The sequence below is a fragment of the Anolis carolinensis genome, chromosome 5, assembly GCF_035594765.1.
Source record: "Anolis carolinensis isolate JA03-04 chromosome 5, rAnoCar3.1.pri, whole genome shotgun sequence".
Lineage (NCBI taxonomy): Eukaryota > Metazoa > Chordata > Lepidosauria > Squamata > Dactyloidae > Anolis > Anolis carolinensis.
This window is the reverse complement of record NC_085845.1, coordinates 202,295,990-202,312,222: the sequence shown is the minus strand read 5'-3', so window position 1 is coordinate 202,312,222 and position 16,233 is coordinate 202,295,990. Positions and strand designations below refer to the sequence as shown.

General features: G+C 39.1%; 1 protein-coding gene and 1 long non-coding RNA gene across 3 annotated transcripts in view; one reads left to right on the top strand and one right to left on the bottom strand.

Moving 5' to 3' along the window:
• Positions 1-10,675, top strand: part of tspan33 (tetraspanin 33) — a 39,785-nt gene extending 29,110 nt beyond the window's left edge. For both annotated transcript variants that reach the window (XM_062983377.1, XM_062983376.1), the window contains 2 exons: positions 2,291-2,452; positions 9,052-10,675. In XM_062983377.1, coding sequence (XP_062839447.1) covers positions 2,291-2,452; positions 9,052-9,153 — 264 coding nt within the window. In that variant the 3' untranslated portion in view covers positions 9,154-10,675. The remainder of the gene's footprint in view (positions 1-2,290; positions 2,453-9,051) is intronic.
• LOC134299691 (uncharacterized) lies at positions 137-847 on the bottom strand. Its single transcript, XR_010006952.1, has 3 exons — positions 779-847; positions 654-728; positions 137-453 (listed from the first exon to the last, which is right to left on the bottom strand). It is a non-coding gene; the product is annotated as an uncharacterized LOC134299691 (long non-coding RNA).
• Positions 10,676-16,233: the final 5,558 nt, after the last annotated feature.

Here is a 16,233-nt window from a genome sequence, read left to right as displayed (position 1 = left end):
TATCCGGGGGACTCTATTGTAGTCCGACTTGAATCCCATTGAATAGCCTTGCAGCTTCAAAGCCTGGCTGCTTCATACCTAGGGGACTCCATAGTTACCCAACTTGAACACCATTGAATGGCCTTGCAGTTTCAAAGCCTGACTGCTTCATACCTAGGGGACTCCATTCTTGGCCAACTTGAATGCCAGTGAATAGCCTTGCAGCTCCAAAGCCTGGCTGCTTCATACCTAGGGGACTCCATATTTACCCAACTTGAATGCCATTGAATAGCCTTGCAGCTCCAAAGCCTGGCTGCTTCATACCTAGGGGACTCCATATTTACCCAACTTGAATGCCATTGAATAGCCTTGCAGCTCCAAAGCCTGGCTGCTTCATACCTAGGGGACTCCATATTTACCCAACTTGAATGCCATTGAATAGCCTTGCAGCTCCAAAGCCTGGCTGCTTCATACCTAGGGGACTCTATTGTTGTCCAACTTGAATACCATTGACTGCTTCATACCTAGGGGACTCCATAGTTACCCAACTTGAACACCATTGAATAGCCTTGCAGCTTCGAAGCCTGGCTGCTTCATACCTAGGGGACTCAACTGTTGGCCAACTTGAAAGCCATTGAATAGCCTTGCAGCTTCAAAGCCTGGCTGCTTCATACCTAGGGGACTCCATATTTACCCAACTTGAATGCCATTGAATAGCCTTGCAGCTCCAAAGCCTGGCTGCTTCATACCTGGGGGACTCTATTGTTGTCCAACTTGATTACCATTGACTGCTTCATACCTAGGGGACTCCATAGTTACCCAACTTGAATACCATTGAATAGCCTTGCAGCTTCAAAGCCTGGCTGCTTCATACCTAGGGGACTCCATAATTACCCAACTTGAATACCATTGAATATCCTTGCAGCTTCAAAGCCTGGCTGCTTCATACCTGGGGGACTCTATTGTTGTCCAACTTGATTACCATTGACTGCTTCATACCTAGGGGACTCCATAGTTACCCAACTTGAATACCATTGAATAGCCTTGCAGCTTCAAAGCCTGGCTGCTTCATACCTAGGGGACTCCATATTTACCCAACTTGAATGCCATTGAATAGCCTTGCAGCTCCAAAGCCTGGCTGCTTCATACCTAGGGGACTCGACTGTTGGCCAACTTGAAAGCCATTGAATAGCCTTGCAGCTTCAAAGCCTGGCTGCTTCATACCTAGGGGACTCCATATTTACCCAACTTGAATGCCATTGAATAGCCTTGCAGCTCCAAAGCCTGGCTGCTTCATACCTAGGGGACTCCATAGTTACCCAACTTGAATGCCATTGAATAGCCTTGCAGCTCCAAAGCCTGGCTGCTTCATACCTAGGGGACTCCATATTTACCCAACTTGAATGCCATTGAATAGCCTTGCAGCTTCAAAGTCTGGCTGCTTCATACCTAGGGGACTCCACTGTTGGCCAACTTGAATGCCATTGAATAGCCTTGCAGCTTCAAAGCCTGGCTGCTTCATACCTAGGGGACTGTATTGTTGGCTGACTTGAATCCCATTGAATAGCCTTGCAGCTTCAAAGCCTGGCTGCTTAATACCTAGGGGACTCCATTGTTGGCCAACTTGAATCCCATTGAATAGCATTGCAGCTTCAAAGCCTGGCTGCTTCATACCTGGGGGACTCCACACTTACCCAACTTGAATGCCATTGAATACCCTCGCATCTTCAAAGCCTGGCTGCTTCATACCTAGGGGACTCCATATTTACCCAACTTGAATGCCATCGAATAGCCTTGCAGCTTCAAAGCCTGGCTGCTTCATACCTGGGGGACTCCACACTTACCCAACTTGAATGCCATTGAATAGCCTTGCAGCTTCAAAGCCTGGCTGCTTCATACCTGGGGGACTCTATTGTTGTCCAACTTGATTACCATTGACTGCTTCATACCTAGGGGACTCCATAGTTACCCAACTTGAATACCATTGAATAGCCTTGCAGCTTCGAAGCCTGGCTGCTTCATACCTAGGGGACTCGACTGTTGGCCAACTTGAAAGCCATTGAATAGCCTTGCAGCTCCAAAGCCTGGCTGCTTCATACCTAGGGGACTCCATATTTACCCAACTTGAATGCCGTTGAATAGCCTTGCAGCTTCAAAGCCTGGCTCTTCATACTTAGGGGCATCCTTTCTAGGCCACCTTGAATGCCACAAAGAAAACCCCACTTAGGACTACTATGCCACAGCAATGCGTGGCCGGAAACAGCGAGTATAATATATCTGTCCTTTGTCCTCGTCCTCCTCCTTCTTGCAGTCGGTCATCAACACCATGTGCGGCCAGGGCATGCAGGCCCTCAACTACCTGGAGGCCGGCGAGTTCATCTACACCAACGGCTGCATCGACAAGCTGGTCAACTGGATCCACAGCAACCTCTTCCTCCTGGGTGGAGTGGCCCTGGGACTGGCCATCCCGCAGGTGAACCAGGGCTTTGCTTTGCTTTTCAATGTCTTGTTTATTTATTTATTTATTTTTAAAGAATTTTATTAAAATTTTTATACTACATCGAAAGAGTGAGAACAACCACGGTATAGAAAAGTAGGGAAAAGAGAGAAAGAATAAAAGTCTACAATCTACAAAAAATATACCCACACACAAAAAAACAAAAAGCAAAAAAAAAAAAAATTGAAAAAAATGGAAAAAAATTAAAATGAATAAATAAATAAACAAACAAATGGGAAAAAATTAAGAAATGAAAAATGAAAAAAAAAAACGAAGAAAAAAAATGACTTCCATTCCATCTTCTTGGATAATATTTTCTTATTATTCAATAATTTTTTTTTTCTTGCTAAGGAGGAAAAAAAAATAGCAAAATTGTCTCTCGTAATCTTCATTTTCTCAAATTATCCAGATGTTTTTAAAAGAATTTTATTAAATTTTTTATACTACATCGAAAGAGTGCGAACAACCACGGTATAGAAAAGTAGGGAAACGAGAGAAAGATAAAAGTCTACGATCTACAAAAAATATACCCACACACAAAAAAACAAAAAGCAAAAAAAAAAAAAATAGAAATGAATTTTTTTTTTGAAAAAAATGGAAAAAAAATTAACATGAATAAATAAATAAATAAACAAACAAATGGGAAAAAATTAAGAAATGAAAAATGAAAAAAAAAATGAAGAAAAAAAAATGACTTCCATTCCATCTTCTTGGATAATATTTTCTTATTATTCAATAATTTTTTTTTTCTTGCTAAGGAGGAAAAAAAAATAGCAAAATTGTCTCTCGTAATCTTCATTTTCTCAAATTATCCAGATGTTTTTAAAAGAATTTTATTAAATTTTTTATACTACATCGAAAGAGTGCGAACAACCACGGTATAGAAAAGTAGGGAAAAGAGAGAAAGATAAAAGTCTACAATCTACAAAAAATATACCCACACACAAAAAAACAAAAAGCAAAAAAAAAAAAAATTGAAAAAAATGGAAAAAAATTAAAATGAATAAATAAATAAATAAACAAACAAATGGGAAAAAATTAAGAAATGAAAAATGAAAAAAAAAACGAAGAAAAAAAATGACTTCCATTCCATCTTCTTGGATAATATTTTCTTATTATTCAATAATATTTTTTTTCTTGCTAAGGAGGAAAAAAAAAATGGCAAAATTGTCTCTCGTAATCTTCAGATGTCTGTTTAGACAGATTGATGGTATCTCCAAATTAAGGCCTTGTAAGTGCTTTTTGAGGTTTCCGACTCTGGAACACGCAGCATATAAAATTGTCCATGTGAGAAGCAATCCGTGTCTAGATCTAATCCGCACAATCCTAAGGATGGCCCTGTGCTTTGTTGATGGTGATTGGAAACGCCAATCAAATAGGGAATTTCAGTCGCTTAAATTGAATTGGCATAAATTGCAGTAGTTTCGAGGCAATGAAAATCAGATCAACTGGCACCGAACCGTTCCCAATTTCCAGCAATTGGTGTGATAATATCTCAGCCGATAGATCGTTTTGCAGCTGGACAATCATATTTGTAGTTAATTTTAATGCCTTTACGTGTCGCCACAAAGTAGAGTATAATAATAATAATAATAATAATAATAATAATAATAATAATAAAAAAACTTTATTTATACCCCGCCACCATCTCCCCAATGGGGACTCGGGGCGGCTTACATGGGGCCATGCCCAAGACAATACAATAAACCATAACATAATACAATTAAATAATACATTACATAAAATAAACAGTACAACATAAAATCAAAACAGCAATATAACAAGAGCGGGCCGCATGAACACTACATTTAAAAACTAGATTAAAAATTAAAACTCTGAGTATGCACTTTGACTTGACCCCCCATATCATCCATTGTTGGTGAAGTTGGTTTACGACCCTCTTTTATCCGGTTATCATGGTTTTATTGCATAATTGTGCTTAAATTTGCTTATTTTACTTGATTATTGCGTTGCTTTAGTTTTTATATGTTTTTACTTGTTATACTTGGTTGTTTCTTCGGGTTTGGCCCCACGTTAACTGCCCCGAGTAACTTCGGGGAGATGGTGGCGGGATATAAAAATAAAGTATTATTATTATATTACAGTAAAGGTCTCGCTTATCCAACGTAAACGGGCCGGCAGAATGTTGGATAAGCGAAAATGTTGGGTAATAAGGCGGGAATATGGACAAGCCTATTAAATGTCAGATTACATTATAATGTTACAAATTAAGCACCAAAACATCACGTTTTACAACAAATCAACTGAAAAAAGCAGTTCAATACATGGTAACATTGTGTAGTAATTACTGTACAGTAGAGTCTCACTTATCCAACACTCGCTTATCCAACGTTCTGGATTATCCAATGCATTTTTGTAGTCAATGTTTTCAATATATCGTGATATTTTGGTGCTAAATTTGTAAATACAGTAATTACAACATAACATTACTGCGTATTGAACTACTTTTTCTGTCAAATTTGTTGTATAACATGATGTTTTGGTGCTTAATTTGTAAAATCATAACCTATTTTGATGTTCAATAGGCTTTTTCTTAATCTCTCCTTCTGCCGGCCCGTTTATGTTGGATAAGTGAGACTCTACTGTATTTACAAATTTAGCATCAAAACATTGCAATGTATTGAAAACATTGATTACAAAAACATTGACTACTAAAAGGCAGACTGCATTTGGATAATCCAGAACGTTGGATAAACGAGACTCTACTGTATATTATTGAAGCGAGCATTTATTTCATCGTGTTGTCGAAGGCTTTCATGGCCGGGATCACAGGGTTGTTGTATGTCTTTCGGGCTGTGTGGCCATGTTCCAGAAGCATTCTCTCCTGACGTTTCGCCCACATCTATGGCAGGCATCCTCACAACCTCTGAGGATGCCTGCCATAGATGTGGGCGAAACATCAGGAGAGAATGCTTCTGGAACATGGCCACACAGCCCGAAAGACATACAACAACCATTTATTTCATCCATTGGTGTTGTTAGAAGCATTCAAGGTTATGTTTGCCTGAAATCTCCTGCCAGCAATATCCCAAATGGTCAAGAGATGGCGCTGTTTTTCAGAAAAAAAGCGTATTTTTACCAGTCACATGTGTGACATCTACGTAATCTATATATATAAAAGAGTAATGAAATTTCGGCCTAGGACAAAACCACAAAACTACACATCCCAGAAACACTAAACTTGGCAGCACGACCCCTCATCCATGCCTCTACGTTCATACAACAAAAATAAAATAAAAACAAAGTCCTAATTAGAGGGAGAGGAATAATTGTTTTTATCCAATTGCTGCCAGTTAGAAGGCTAAGCTCCTCCCACTTGGTCTCCTAGCAACCCACTCAGCCCAGGGGACAGGCAGAGTTAGGCTTCACTTAGGCCTCTTCCGCACTGCCTATAAAATACAGATTATCTGATTTTAACTGGATTATATGGCAGTGTAGACTCAAGGCCCTTCCACACAGCTATATAACCCATTTATAATGGACTTAATGTAAGGTAAAACCTTTACCCTTTACCTTAACTACCCCCAATTCCTCAATACTTTATTTCCCATACTACCATACTTCGCCACAGCAACGCGTGGCTGGGCACAGCTAGTGTATATATATAAAAGAGTAATGAAATTTCGGCCTAGGACAAAACAACAAAACTACACATCCCAGAAACACTAAACTTGGCAGCACGACCCCTCATCCATGCCTCTAAGTTCATACAACAAAAAGAAAAGAAAAATTAAGTCCTAATTAGAGGGAGAGGAAGAATTGCTGCCAGTTAGAAAGCTAAGCTCTGCCCACTTGGTCTCCTAGCAACCCACTCACCCCAGGGGACAGGCAGAGTTAGGCCTTACTTAGGCCTCTTCCACACTACCTATGAAATACAGATTATCTGATTTTAACTGGATTATATGGCAGTGTAGACTCAAGGCTCTTCCACACAGCTATATAACCCATTTATAATTTTATATTATCTGCTTTCAACTGGATTATCTTGACTCCACCCTGCAGTATAATCCACTTCGGTGTGCATTTATCCAGTTGTGTAGAAGTGGGCTCATAGAAGGGGGCTTAATGTCAGGGGAAAACCTTTACCCTTGACCTTAACTACCACCAATTCCTCAATACTTTATTTCCCAGACCACCAGACTTCGCCACAGCAACACGTGGCCGGGCACAGCTAGTCTATCTATATAAAAATGTAATGTGCATTTTTCCCCTGGAGTAAACAAGAAAACTGCTGAACCAAATCACACCAAATCTGGCCACAAAAGATATAGTCAGCCAATCTATGTCTTTCAATTTTAAAAACCTGGAAAACAGAGTGCAAATTACAGAGGACAAGGAAGAGCCGTTCTCCCCCTGGCTGCCAGTCAGAAGGGTAGGCCCCGCCCCCTTTGTGTCCTAGCAACCCCCTCAACCACAATGGCGCCGGGGGACAGGCAGGGTTCAATTAGGCCTCTTCCACACTGCCTATAAAATACAGATTATCTGATTTGAACTGGATTATATGGCAGTGTAGACTCAAGGCCCTTCCACGCAGCCATATAACCCAGAATGTTGAGGCACGTAATCCGCAGTATCTGCTTTGAACTGGATTATCTTGAGTTCACACTGCCATATAATCCACTTCAGTGTGGATTTTATACAGCTATGTAGAAAGAGCCTCATTTTATCCAGTTCTGAGCAGATAATATAAGATTATAAATCTATATATATAAAGGAGTAATGGTGTCTGTTCCTTCCACTAAACAACAAAAGTACAAGCCCCAGAACCTAGAAATTTGGCAACACAACCCACCATCCTTGCCCCTAGGTTCCGACAACAAAAAGAAAAGAAAAATAAAGTCCCAATTAGAGGGAGAGAAATAATTGTTTTTATCCAATTGCGGCCAGTTAAAAGGCTAAGCTCCGCCCACTTGGTCTCCTAGCAACCCACTCAGCCCAGTGTTAATAAAAGAATAAAAAAATTAAATAAATATAAATAATACAATAAAAAATAAAAAACACTAAAAATTAATACAATAAAATACTATAATAACAAAATAACTAAAAATAATACAACAAAATAATAAAATATAATAAATAAAAAAATAAATAAAAATAAATAAAAAAGACCAATACCACCACCACTTTGCCACAGCAACGCGTGGCCGGGCACAGCTAGTATAATATATTATAATTAGCTAATTCATAGCTAATCAAGGTGACTAATTAGAACATTCATACTTGCCCCCACAAACAAAAACCCATTTAGGATGACTTCACAGCAACGCATGACCGGGCACAGCTAGTAGTTATATAAAAACATCCGTGTATTTGAATGCAACGTTGTGTCCAAATTTCAAAGCAATGGGTGAAGCATTTCCGGAGATTTGAGATTCTGAACAAACAAATATTTGCATTTTTATTTATATAGATTACTAGCTATGCCCGGCCGCACGTTGCTGTGGCGAAGTCTGGTGGTCTGGGAAATAAAGTATTGAGGAATTGGTGGTAGTTAAGGTAAAAGGTAAAGGTTTTCCCCTGACGTTAAGTCCAGTCATAGGCAATATATAATAATAACTAAACACAGCTGTCTATTCTAAACAATATCTGAAAGATATGCACCACAGTAAAGGTTCAAAACATAGAACATATGTATATTAGAGCATCATATACATAATAATGTTAACAATAATACAAATAATAATACAACTGATGATCCAGTTCTGTCAGCTGTAGTGGCACACAGTCATAACTTACAAAGATTTATAGACTGCAATCATCCAGATTTAATTGCTACACAGAGCAGTTTTCAGTATAAAATAAATATCAGACATATATCAACAAGACTCCAACTAAAGTTTGTTAGTGACACAGTATGCGTACATTCAGTCTCTTCAAAATGGCATGTAATATGCTGTAAAACTAAATATATCAGTGTACAAATCAATTGGCTCAAACCTGGCTTGGAGTCAAAACAAATCAAAGTCTCTGTAGTCTTGGAGCAGTTCTATAGGACTCCTCAGGATGCAAATGCAGTCAATTAGCTGTAGCTTCAGTTGTAACAAATGTTGCAGTTGTTTACAGTTCCCAGCCAGGAAGCTCAGTCAGATAGATGTTATTTTATAGTGGCTGGCTGTGAGCTGAAGTAAGCTGTTTACATAAGCCGTTTACTACTGGTTCCCAGGTTTACTCCAGTTTCAGTTAACCCTTCATCTGGTAAGCGGCAGGGGGTTGGTGGTAATCTCCATTTCTAAGCCAAAGAGCCGGCGTTGTACGTAGACTCCTCCAAGGTCATGTGGCATGACTGCATGGAGCGCCATTACCTTCCCGCCAGAGCAGTACCTATTCACCTACTCTCATTTTCATGTTTTTGAAATTTTGGGTTGGCAGATTTGTTGTATCAACCTAGGGGCATGGATGAGGGCTTGTGCTGTCAATTTTTCGAGGTTGTGGGGTGTTTAGTTTTGTTGTTTTGTCGGCTGCCGTGATTCCATCACTCTTTTATATATATATATAGATAGATAGATTCAAAATCCTGGTTCTGTTTCATTGTTTCTTCTTTCTTTCTGTTGCAGCTGGTTGGGATCCTGCTCTCCCAGGTCCTGGTCAACCAGATCAAAGACCAGATCAAGTTGCAGCTCTACAACCAGCAACACCGGGCCGACCCTTGGTATTGACAGGCCCAGCATCCAGGGCAAGAGTGGTCACTCAAGGGCCAGACCCACAAGGAAGGGGCTGGCGAGGAAACAGGAGCCTCCTCTTTCTAGACAAGACTTCGGGAAGCTTGGAAGCAATCTCCAAATTGTGATGACTTCAGGATCCCTGGGAAGGACTCTCCCTTGCGTTTCTTTCCTGTGGATACAGAAACCTCGACAGCAATGGCTGGAGATGCCAATGGCCATGACTTTTTGGCTCCTAGATACAGGTTTTGGGTGTGCTAAAGCCTGGAACCCTATTTTTAATCAATGGGGAGGCATCTTCCCATTCCATGTTGCTAGAAGGAAAAGCTTTATGGAGTCTGGATCCGTCCACGTTTCCATTGCTCGGTCAAAGAGGGTCTTCACCAGGCAATGGAGTAATGTAGAAAGCAGAAGCAGAAGAAGAAGAAGAAGAAGAGTAAGAAGAAGAAGAAGAAGAAATCCCTATTCCAGATGCATAGACTCCATTAAAGAAGCCATATGCAGTCAGGATATCATCAAGGGGGCTATAAGACTATAAGTAAGTAACAACAACAACAACAACAACAACTTTATTTTTATACCCTGCCTCCATTTCCCCAAAGGGACTCGAGGCGGTTTACATGGAGCCAAGTCCAGGTAGCTACAGACAGCGCAAAAGACACAACAATGTAAAAACAAAATATATTTAAATCACATTGACAATAAAACATAGTAAGATAAAAACCTGAGTGGCTCATAAAAATAAACTGGGCCAAAGAAAGTGCATATAGGGAAGAATGTAAACTACCGAGGAGGCAAATAACCCGGGACTGTTATCATGATAAGGAGCTTGGGATGCCGTAAACAAGACTATTTCCAACTGAAGGGATGGAATAAAGTACAACAGAGATACTGTTAATCAAATAAGACGAGCCCTAAACATAAGGGCGAGAACTTAGTATGAAGGACATAATGAGCGAGATCCTCAAAATACAAACAGAAGTACAAAAATGGAAAAGAAACAAGACAGGCAATATAACAGAATAAGGCAGTAGGAAGAGAAGAAGACTCTATCCCATATGGAGTCGGGATCCATCCATGTTTCTGGTGCTTTGATAGATCCAGGAGGTTCTTCAACAGATCATAAAGTAATGTCAAAAGCAGAAAAAGGTCCTGGTCCAGATGGATGGAGCCCATTGAAGAAGACGTGTGTGAGGATTTGAAAAAGGCACCATGATGTAATGGGCTGACTGAAAAGGAAGGTGTTGGCAGTTGATTGGCTGAACGTGCCAGGAGCCAGAATTCTGATTGGCTACTGTCTCTAGCTTGCTGTTGACAGAAACGGTTTTAACTGCCACTTTCACCTGAGAGAGTGAAGAGAGCACTGCTTGATTATTTCTGAGACAAATGAGGCCTATTTAAAGACTGTTTAAAAGGACTGTTTATTCCCTCTGCAGAAATTCAGAGAGACTGCTGTATACTTTGTTGCTCTGTTCGATCTTTCGAACTTAAGTAAAGTTACTGTTACTTGATACACAAACTTGAGTGACACTTTATTACACTGCAGGGTATATCTTGGTTCAGAAACTGTGGTGAAGCTTCTATTTATTTACATCTACAACCTCTAACAATATGGGGTCAGGATATTATCAGGTGGGGGTCTTCAGCAGATAATAAAGACAGCAGGAACATAAGACTATTCCAAATGGAAAAAGCTCCACAAACTCTGCAAGAGTGATTGGCACATGACTTGGATGTCCTTCATGCATAGGGTCGCCATAAGCCAAAGGCAACTTGATGGTAAACAATCATAAGTTTGTCAACCAGTGACTCATTTGACTGACATGCTGTTGTTGCATTCTGGGCGACATATCCTTCCCAAAGGCTGGACTAAATGACCTCTTGGGTGCCTTTGGAAGCCATAATTTTTTAATGCCAACAATGTGAATAGTAAGACTGCAAATGTAGAGGCTCTTGGACTCTGGGGCACTCCTTATGAATGAAGCCCACCTCCAGAAATGGCCTACTTGCTCATTGTTTACGTAATGGTTGTGTTGCCACTCGGGTCAGTGTGGTGGGTGTGTTTGTGGGTGCCTTTTCTGACGTTGTATTGTATCCCCGCACCATGGGAAAACTCCATGGTGTATGATTATCTTTCTCATGTTGTGATACAATAATCCTGCGGGTCTCTTCCTAGGTGCATCTACGCTGCAGAACGAATGCAGTTTGACCCCACTTTAACCAACATGTCTCGGTGCTATAGGATGGTGGGAGTTGTAGTCTTGCAAGGTCTTTCGCCTGACATGAAGTCTAGTCGTGTTCGACTCTGGGGGTTTCAAAAGACCTAATTTTGGGTTTGATCTATGTTTGCGAGCAGCTGATGGAAGAAAGGAATGAAAGAGAGAGAAAGAGAGAGATAGATAGAGATCAGATATACAGAATAGTAGATAGATAGATAGGATACATAGGTAGAGATGATAGAGACATAGGAACATAGATATAAATATAAATAGACATGGTAGATAGAGGTAATAGATATGATAGATATACATATAGAGAGGGATTATACAGAGGTTATAAGTAGAGAAAGATGATAGAGATAGGTGAGAGAAATGAGAGAGATGTAGATGGAGAGATGGTAGGCACATGAAAGAGGGATAAGAAAAAATCAATATGTAGATAGGCAGATAGTGTAAGGGACTATGAATGACTAACACCAATTTGGAAAGATTTAAACCACCAAAGACTCAGGGAGGAGACCTTTTACCTTAAAGGGTATCGTAACTTGGTTTAAAATATATGCGACAGAGGCTTAGATGTTGGAAGAACAATAACAAGTTTATTCAGGCACAAAGCTTAGTGGTTACAATGTTTCTCACATAGAGGTATTCTTATTAACACTAGAATGAGATGAATCAACTCCCTAAAGTATCACTTCTTTTACTTAAAATAGTTAAAACCTATTCCTCTGCTCCTTTCTAACTGTTACTTCAAAACTTGGACTATCCAGTGACTTCAACCCACAGTCACCCCTGTGATATACTATCACAGATTCTCTGTGCCTTACCAGGTCACAGACTACATTAAATAAGTCACCAAACTTATTTAAAACCGACTCGAAATGAACAATTGAGTCTCCTCTGATCCCATCAACCTGGAATCAATCTTCCCTGTGCCTCATCAGAGCACAGACTGACTCTCTTTTTTAAACCCTGCACTTCTTCCACTAAATGGCCGTTGGCTCCGCCTACTTCTCCATGGCAACCAGCCTCTGAGTGCTGAGATGCAATAACTGTAATACTTACCCTTTTAAAACAAACACACAATTAAACATAACATCTGTAAACCAAAATTCGTACTTCATTACAGATAGTAAGAGAGAGATGGTAGATAGATTAGACAGAATACATAGCGATGATAGATAGATCAAGTAGGTAGATAGATAATAGATAGACTAGATGTATATATAGAGATGATAGAAAGGTGGTAAATAGAGAACGAGAGAAAGTATAGAGATAGGTAAAGGTAAAGGTTTTCCCCTGACGTTAAGTCCAGTCGTGTCCGACTCTGGAGATTGGTGGTCATCTCCATTTCTAAGTTGAAGAACCGGCGTTGTCCATAGACACCTCCAAGGTTATGTGGCCAGCATGACTGCATGGAGCGCCATTACCTTCCTGCCCGAGCGGTACCTATTCATCTACTCACATTTGCAGAAGCTGGGGCTAACAGCAGGTGCTCACTCCACTCCCCGGATTCGAACCTGCGACCTTTCGGTCCACAAGTTCAGCAGCTCAGCACTTTAACACACTGCGCCACCGGGGACCTCTCTCTCTCTCTTGCTAAACTACAAATCCCATTGATCCACGGCACCTAAAGTGTCAAACTGCATTTATTCTTCAGTGTAGAAGCCTTTAGGGTCCTTTTTTGGATCCTGTTTTTGCCCCATTAAGTACTTTTAGTTGTCCAGGATTTGGAGCAATGGTTCCCCCAAGGATTATAATAATAATAATAATAATAATAATAATAATAATAATAATTTTATTTGTATCCCGCCACCATCTCCCCCGGAGGGGACTCAGGGCGGCTCGCAGAAATATCAAATACAAAACAATAACAGTATACAATACATCAATAAACAATAACATGCACCAATTGTAATATTTGCACATTAACCGAAAAGAATATAAGTATAAGCCTAGTTTTTCAGCCCTTTTTTTAAGGCTGAAAAAGCTCCCCTCGGCTTATACTCGGGTGAGGGTCCTGGTTAGCTTATATTTGGGTCAGCTTATACTCGAAAATATATGGTACATTTATTATTTTTCTCTATGATTATTGGTATTATTACAGTTATTATTTTTCTCTATTATTGTTGCTACTATTACATTTATTTTACTCTATTTTTATTATTATTAATACATTTATTATTTCACTCTGATCTTATTATTGCATTTATTATTTTACTCTATTATTACAAGTATTATTTTCCTGTATTATTATTATTATTATTACATGTATTATTTTACTCTATTATCATTAAAAGGATACATAAGCACATTTACATTGAAGAAGATGAGAATAATGATTGGATCAGAGTTGGACAGTCTTATCTTAAATTTGAGCTTTATGTAAATACAGTAGAGTCTCACTTATCCAACGTTCTGGATTATCCAACGCATTTTTGTAGTCAATGTTTTGAATATATCATGATATTTTGGTGCTAAATTTGTAAATACAGTAATTACTACATAGCATTACTGTGTATTGAACTACTTTTTCTGTCAAATTTGTTGTATAGCATGATGTTTTGGTGCTTAATTTGTAAAATCATAACTTAATTTGATGTTTAATAGGCTTTTCCTTAATCCCTCCTTATTATCCAAGATATTTGCTTATCCAAGCTTCTGCCGGCCCGTTTACGTTGGATAAGCGAGACTCTACTGTATTCAAAAACATTTAACCTACTGATGCCTCAATTAATGTCATTTTATTGGTATCGATTTTTATTTCTGAAATTTCCCACCCTCGGCTTATATTGGAGTCAATGTTTCCCCAGGTGTTTTTGTGGCAAAATTAGGTGCCTCGGCTTATATTCGGGTCGGCTTATACACAAGAATATACGGTAATCTCATCTTTTAGTCTCAACCAATTCAACATAGTTTGTGGCAACAAAAACGAAGTTTCTGGAGTAGAAAAAACTACTTTTAACAAAGTAAATATTGCACAATTAAACAGGAATAACACTTCCCAACTATTAATTGCATTGGCCAGATTTTCCTTCTGGATGGCCATCTGTCGGGAGGGCTTTGATTGTGGCTGGACTAGATGGCCTTTGGGGAGCCCTTTTAAAACGGTAGGTCTCGATAACCTACATTTCCGATATGTTGCTAAGCCCGTGTGCCATATTAAATGACCGATCGCTGACCACTTCCTTGACCTTTTTGTCACACGAAAGAATTATAAAAAAAAGGATGAGTCGAAACACTGATTATTTTTTCTCCTGCCTTGAAAACCAATAAGGAGAAAAATATTGTGTTATTGAAATGTGACTTCTTTTTTGGTCGACCTGACCTTCAGGTGATGTAAGAATAAATGTGAACTCTGGATGCACCGGGCTCTTTTATTTTTCCATTTCATTTCTTCCAATATATAGGATTGTAATTGAGTTCAAGCCATTGAAAGGATTTCACGTTTGGTCCAATGTAATCTTGATTATTACTGTGGACACGAGGAGCAAAAGATGGTGTATTTCTCAGTATTTTCCCAGCCATGAACTCCATTGCAGAATAAACCCAGTTTGACCCCACTTTAGTTACCTTGATGCAATGCAATCGAATGCGGAGAATTGTAGTTTTCCAAGACCAAAGAGTGATGGTGCTTGGCCAAACTACAAATCATATTGAGCTATAAAGTGGTTTCAAGCTGCATGATTTAAAAGCAATATATTTTATGGAAGAGTAAATGTTTCCTTTTTTTGGAAACTGAAGATCTGCTATGTATTTTGTGCATTGGCATATTTTTGTTCCTAGCAGTTCAAAGAGAAAACCAGGGTTATCAGTCTAACAACTGAGAAGCCTGAGTTGCCTTGCATGCATACAAGTGGATATTTACCACTAAGGAGCTATGGTTAGCTATAAAGTGGTTTCAAACTGCATGATTTGAAAGAAATATATTTTATGGAAGAGTAAATTTTTCCTTTTTTGGGTAACTGAAGATCTGCTATATATTTTGTGCATTGGCATATTTTTGCTCCTAACAGTTCAAAGAGAAAACCAGGGTTATCAGTCTAACAACTGAGAAGCCTGAGTTGCCTTGCATGCATACAAGTGGATATTTACCACTAAGGAGCTATGGTTAGCTATAAAGTGGTTTCAAACTGCATGATTTGAAAGAAATATATTTTATGGAAGAGTAAATTTTTCCTTTTTTGGGTAACTGAAGATCTGCTATATATTTTGTGCATTGGCATATTTTTGCTCCTAACAGTTCAAAGAGAAAACCAGGGTTATCAGTCTAACAACTGAGAAGCCTGAGTTGCCTTGCATGCATACAAGTGGATATTTACCACTAAGGAGCTATGGTTAGCTATAAAGTGGTTTCAAACTGCATGATTTGAAAGCAATATATTTTATGGAAGAGTAAAATTTTCCTTTTTTGGGTAACTGAAGATCTGCTATATATTTTGTGCATTGGCATATTTTTGCTCCCAACAGTTTAAAGAGAAAACCAGGGATATCAGTCTAACAACCGAGAAACCTGAGTTGCCTTGCATGCATTCAAGTGGATATTATTTACCACTAAGAAGAGATCTGCTATATATTTTGTGCACTGGCATATTTTTGCTCCCAACAGTTCAACAATAAAACCAGGGATATCAGTCTAACAACTGAGAAGCCTGAGTTGCCTTGCATGCATACGAGTGGATACTTACCACTAAGGAGCTATGGTTAGCTATAAAGTGGTTTCAAGCTGCATGATTTGAAAGCAATATATTTTATGGAAGAGTAAATGTTTCCTTTTTTTGGGCAACAGAAGATCTGCTATATATTTTGTGCATTGGCATATTTTTGCTCCTAACGGTTCAAAGAGAAAACCAGGGAT